The 6438-nt window shown below is 39.4% G+C and overlaps 1 protein-coding gene across 2 annotated transcripts in view; it reads right to left on the reverse strand.

The window, feature by feature from the left end:
- cebpg (CCAAT enhancer binding protein gamma) overlaps positions 1-4056 on the reverse strand; it is a 4984-nt gene extending 928 nt beyond the window's left edge. Inside the window, exons 1-2 of one of the 2 annotated variants that reach the window (XM_034525487.1) lie at positions 3900-4056; positions 1-1352 (exon numbers count right to left, since the gene is read on the reverse strand). The exon at positions 1-1352 is cut by the window's left edge and continues 928 nt beyond it. In XM_034525487.1, coding sequence (XP_034381378.1) covers positions 913-1272 — 360 coding nt within the window. In that variant the 5' untranslated portion in view covers positions 1273-1352; positions 3900-4056 and the 3' untranslated portion in view covers positions 1-912. Of the gene's footprint in view, positions 1367-3899 lie in introns of both variants that reach the window. The other variant, XM_034525496.1, reaches the window with a different exon arrangement.
- Positions 4057-6438: the final 2382 nt, after the last annotated feature.

Raw genomic sequence — 6438 nt, forward strand, 5'->3', positions numbered from 1 at the left:
TACAGAACGTTGGTCTGACTGTTGTAGAACATTACAGAACGTTGGTCATGTTGTAGAACATTACAGAACGTTGGTCTGACTGTTGTAGAACATTACAGAACGTTGGTCTGACTGTTGTAGAACATTACAGAACGTTGGTCTGACTGTTGTAGAACATTACAGAACGTTGGTCATGTTGTAGAACATTACAGAACGTTGGTCATGTTGTAGAACATTACAGAACGTTGGTCATGTTGTAGAACATTACAGAACGTTGGAGCAGGACTCAGACAACATTCCTGGTGAAGCTCGTGAAGAAAACACTCGACGCTGCTAAAGCTCATAGAATTATAAGCCCCGCCCCCTCTGTCGGGGTCCGCCCAGCACCAGGTGGAGTCATGAGTAAAAAACAGCTGACATTAGGAATCAGTTTATCAATAATGAATAAAAGGTTATTATTCATGTTTCGCTCTAATAACTAAAAGATGAATCAGTCACTTTAAAACAATAGATCGATTGATATCTTATCTTTGAGACTGGAGAATGATCAGTATTGATTATAGATCAGGGATCCATTTACAAACTGATCTCAGCTCAGTTCGTCTCCTCTTCAACAAGCTGCTCATTAAAACCTTCCGTTGCTCAAGAAATAAAGAAGGAATAATAAAGGATGCATAAATACGGACTGTTAAAACAAAGAGATCAGGTTTGAGAACGAGACATTAAGAACACACTTGTAAAAAAAGAAGAACCATCCTGTTCCTCCGATCGATGGATCAATAACATCCTTTAGTCCGTCGGGTCAGAGTTCACCTTCTGTCCATTTCACTCCACATTGGACTGAAGACAATAAATTATATGAATTTGTATGATACGTCAGATCTAAACGTGTAAAACGACCCAGGAGGATTGTGGGAAAGAGGCTCCGCCCCCTCACTGGCCGTTGGCGGGGCTGGCGGGCGGCGGCGCGTTGTCGGCCAGGTTGTGGGCGTGCTCCAGGAAGAGGTCTTTGAGCACGCTCAGCTCCTTGCTCAGCAGCTTGATCTTGGCCTCCAGCCGCTCGTTCTCCTCCTTCAGCTCGTTGACGCGCTGCTGCGTGTCCACGGCCTTCTGCTTGCTGCGCATGCGGCTCTTCTTCACCGCCAGGTTGTTGCGCTCGCGCCGCTGCCGGTACTCGTCGCTGTCCTTCTCCGCCGAGGGCTTCTTCATCCTGCCGTGGGGGGGCGGGGCCTGGATGACGCTCACGCCGGTGTGCTGGAAGTCGGTTAGCTTCGCCTGCGACGGCCGGCTCATCGGAGGAGCTGCCTTCAGGTGCTGATGTCCGGTTCTCCTCAGGTGACCAAACAGGAAGTTGTTCCTCAACGCCACGGAGCCTAGAGGACGACACCTTCATTACATTATTGATCCACATTGAAACCTTGTGTTTCAACTAAACAATAACTGTTCTTCTGTTACTCTAATAACGGTTCTTCTGTTACTCTAATAACGGTTCCATTACTCTAATAACTGTTCTTCTGTTACTCTAATAACGGTTCTTCTGTTACTCTAATAACTGTTCCATTACTCTAATAACTGTTCTTCTGTTACTCTAATAACGGTTCCATTACTCTAATAACTGTTCTTCTGTTACTCTAATAACGGTTCCATTACTCTAATAACGGTTCTTCTGTTACTCTAATAACTGTTCCATTACTCTAATAACGGTTCTTCCATTACTCTAATAACTGTTCCATTACTCTAATAACTGTTTTTCTGTTACTATAATAACTGTTCCATTACTCTAATAACTGTTTTTCTGTTACTCTAATAACTGTTCCATTACTCTAATAACTGTTCTTCTGTTACTCTAATAACTGTTCCATTACTCTAATAACTGTTCCATTACTCTAATAACTGTTTTTCTGTTACTATAATAACTGTTCCATTACTCTAATAACTGTTTTTCTGTTACTCTAATAACTGTTCCATTACTCTAATAACTGTTTTTCTGTTACTATAATAACTGTTCCATTACTCTAATAACTGTTCTTCTGTTACTCTAATAACTGTTCCATTACTCTAATAACGGTTCCATTACTCTTTAATAACGGTTCCTTTACGATTTCCCTCCAGCTTCCTTTACAGTGTAGTCAAATCTATTTCTTTAAATCTGCATTCAGTCTGTTTCAGCTGACCTGAAACCATCAATCAGGATGCTGCTCATCTCCTCCTCCTCCTCCTCTCCCCCTTCATCTCCTCCTCCTCCTCCCCTTCATCTCCTCTCCCTCCTTCATCTCCTCCTCCTCCCCTTCATCTCCTCTCCCTCCTTCATCTCCTCCTCCTCTCCCCCTTCATCTCCTCCTTCTCCCCCCCTTCATCTCCTCCTCCTCCTCTCCCCCTTCAGTTCCTCCTCCTCTTCCATCTCCTCTCCCCCTTCATCTCCTCCTCCTCCTCCTCCTCTCCCCCTTCATCTCCTCCTCCCCTTCATCTCCTCTCCCTCCTTCATCTCCTCCTCCTCCTCTCCCCCTTCATCTCCTCCTTCATCTCCTCCTCCTCTCCCCCTTCAGCTCCTCCTCCTCTTCCATCTCCTCTCCCCCTTATCTCCTCCTCCCCTTCATCTACTCCTCCTCCTCCTCTCCCCCTTCAGCTCCTCCTCCTCTTCCATCTCCTCTCCCCCTTCATCTCCTCCTCCTCCTCCTCCCCCCCCTTCAGCTCCTCCTCCTCCTCCTCCATCTCCTCTCCCCCTTCTCCTCCTCCTCCTCCTCCCCTTCCTCCTCCTCACTACAGTAAGAGAGAAAAAGTGAAATACAAAATATAAAAGAAACACTATACAGAAGGTGGTAGTGTATGTACATGAACAGTGCTAATACGTACAGTTTGAGGTAGTTTTAAATGATATAGTTTTAAGCAGTAATATGTCATATATAAGTGTAGTGAGGTAGTGTTATTACACATGAGTGAGGTAGTGTTATTACACATGAGGTAGTGTTATTACACATGTTCAGTGGTTTTGTGTTGCGAGTGAGTCGAGAGTGAGCAGAGAGTGAGCCGAGAGTGAGCTGGTGAGTGAGTCGAGAGTGAGCAGAGAGTGAGCCGAGAGTGAGCTGGTGAGTGAGTCGAGTGTGAGCGAGCCGAGAGTGAGCTGGTGAGTGAGTCGAGAGTGAGCAGAGAGTGAGTCGAGAGTGAGCGAGCCGAGAGTGAGCTGGTGAGTGAGTCTGATGATTCCCTCTGCTCTTCTCCGACAGCGCTGCACATACATGAGTCCATGGAGGAGGTGTTGTCCCATGATCCTCTCTGCCTGTGTGGCGGTGAGGATCATGGGCTGTTTATCGATATTGAATCATGAGTATGTGCAGACATCTGAAACTGAAAGCCCAAATATGCATGACTGGAAAACGTGACGTCACGTCTCCTGTGACGTGGTGTTCTCATAACAGATTCAGTGCGCATCCGTAACAGACATTAAACGGCTCCACGTGGTCACTATTCACTGCTCAATTAGCCCCAACCCGCTACGATTGGTCCACGCGTTGCTATGCAGCCAGTCAGCAGGGTGCGCAGGCGAAAGCGGTCCGGGTGGAAACAAGCAGGTTGCCTGCTGTTGCATCATCATAGGCTCCCTTTGTGCCCGAGAGAGAGAGAGGAACTACAGAGTCACGGGGAGAAGAAGAAGAAACCTCCCCTTTAAGACACTTAAATAATGTCGGCCCAACTCATTAAACGACAACGAACACAATTTCAGAGCACTTTTAACAACTTTTAACTACATGTCTAGAAGCAGCAACACCTTTCCTCTGACGTGTCTCCTAACCCCTAATCACTAGCCCCTGTGCCCTAGCCACTAGTTACCTCGTTAGCATGTTAGCCCGTTAGCTCACGAGCCTCTATAACTCACACCTCGCTCCTTTTCGGCCCCACAACCCGTTAAAAACAAGGTTTACCTTCACGGACCGGCGGCGGACTCAACCATGCGTCACAGTGGGGGACGTAACCGTAGAAAACGAGTTTTATTCCGTCTGAGTTTCAGCTCGCACTGTTTTTGTTTGGAACATGGAGAGGAAAGCGATTGCGAAATCTCTTTTACCATGTAGGGTAATGCGTGGTTTCGACCAATCAAAGAGCGGTGGGCGTTAGCGGAGCGGGCGGTTGGCCAATCGTGAACGAGAACGCCTGAGATGATGCAATGCGCCTTGTGATTGACGTCTCGTTCCATTAATGGGAGCCGTCGGTGTTCTGTTGGTTTTGTTTATGTAATCTGAGGTTTGTCATGAAGGCATGACGACATTTAATCACACCGAAAGTCCTACTTTTACACTCCATATATATATAGTACTAATTATACACTCCATATGTATGGTACTAATTATACACTCCATATGTATAGTACTAATTATACACTCCATATGTATGGTACTAATTATACACTCCATATGTATGGTACTAATTATACACTCCATATGTATGGTACTAATTATACACTCCATATGTATAGAACTAATTATACACTCCATATGTATGGTACTAATTATACACTCCATATGTATGGTACTAATTATACACTCCATATGTATAGTACTAATTATACACTCCATATGTATGGTACTAATTATACACTCCATATATATAGTACTAATTATACACTCCATATGTATGGTACTAATTATACACTCCATATGTATGGTACTAATTATACACTCCATATGTATATAACTAATTATACACTCCATATGTATAGAACTAATTATACACTCCATATGTATAGAATTATTTATACACTCCATATGTATAGAACTAATTATACACTCCATATGTATAGAATTAATTATACACTCCATATGTATAGAACTAATTATACACTCCATATGTATATAACTAATTATACACTCCATATGTATAGAACTAATTATACACTCCATATGTATATAACTAATTATACACTCCATATGTATAGAACTAATTATACACTCCATATGTATAGTACTAATTATACACTCCATATGTATAGAATTAATTATACACTCCATATGTATAGAACTAATTATACACTCCATATGTATAGAACTAATTATACACTCCATATGTATAGAACTAATTATACACTCCATATGTATAGAACTAATTATACACTCCATATGTATAGTACTAATTATACACTCCATATGTATAGAATTAATTATACACTCCATATGTATGGAAATAATTATACACTCCATATGTATGGAATTAATTATACACTCCATATGTATAGTACTAATTATACACTCCATATGTATAGAATTAATTATACACTCCATATGTATGGTAATAATTATACACTCCATATGTATGGAATTAATTATACACTCCATATGTATAGTACTAATTATACACTCCATATGTATAGTACTAATTATACACTCCATATGTATAGTACTAATTATACACTCCATATGTATAGTACTAATTATACACTCCATATGTATAGTACTAATTATACACTCCATATGTATAGAATTAATTATACACTCCATATGTATAGTACTAATTATACACTCCATATGTATAGTACTAATTATACACTCCATATGTATAGTACTAATTATACACTCCATATGTATAGAATTAATTATACACTCCATATGTATAGTACTAATTATACACTCCATATGTATAGTACTAATTATACACTCCATATGTATGGAATTAATTATACACTCCATATGTATAGTACTAATTATACGTCCATATGTATAGAATTAATTATACACTCCATATGTATAGTACTAATTATACGTCCATATGTATAGTACTAATTATACACTCCATATGTATGGAATTAATTATACACTCCATATGTATGGATTTAATTATACACTCCATATGTATAGAATTAATTATACACCCCATATATATAGAATTAATTATACACTCCATATGTATAGAACTAATTGAACACTCCATATGTATAGAATTAATTATACACTCCATATATATAGTACTAATTATACACTCCATATGTATAGAATTAATTATACACTCCATATGTATAGTACTAATTATACACTCCATATGTATAGTACTAATTATACACTCCATATGTATAGTACTAATTATACACTCCATATGTATAGAATTAATTATACACTCTATATGTATAGAATTAATTATACACTCCATATGTATAGTACTAATTATACACTCCATATGAATAGAATTAATTATACACTCCATATAAATATAGTACTAATTATACACTCCATATGTATAGAATTAATTATACACTCCATATGTATAGTACTAATTATACACTCCATATATATAGTACTAATTATACACTCCATATGTATAGCATTAATTATACACTCCATATGTATAGAATTAATTATACACTCCATATGTATAGTACTAATTATACACTCCATATGTATAGAATTAATTATACACTCCATATGTATAGAACTAATTGAACACTCCATATGTATAGAATTAATTATACACTCC

Source organism: Cyclopterus lumpus, chromosome 3 (assembly GCF_009769545.1).
Source record: "Cyclopterus lumpus isolate fCycLum1 chromosome 3, fCycLum1.pri, whole genome shotgun sequence".
NCBI classification, from domain to species: Eukaryota; Metazoa; Chordata; class Actinopteri; order Perciformes; family Cyclopteridae; genus Cyclopterus; species Cyclopterus lumpus.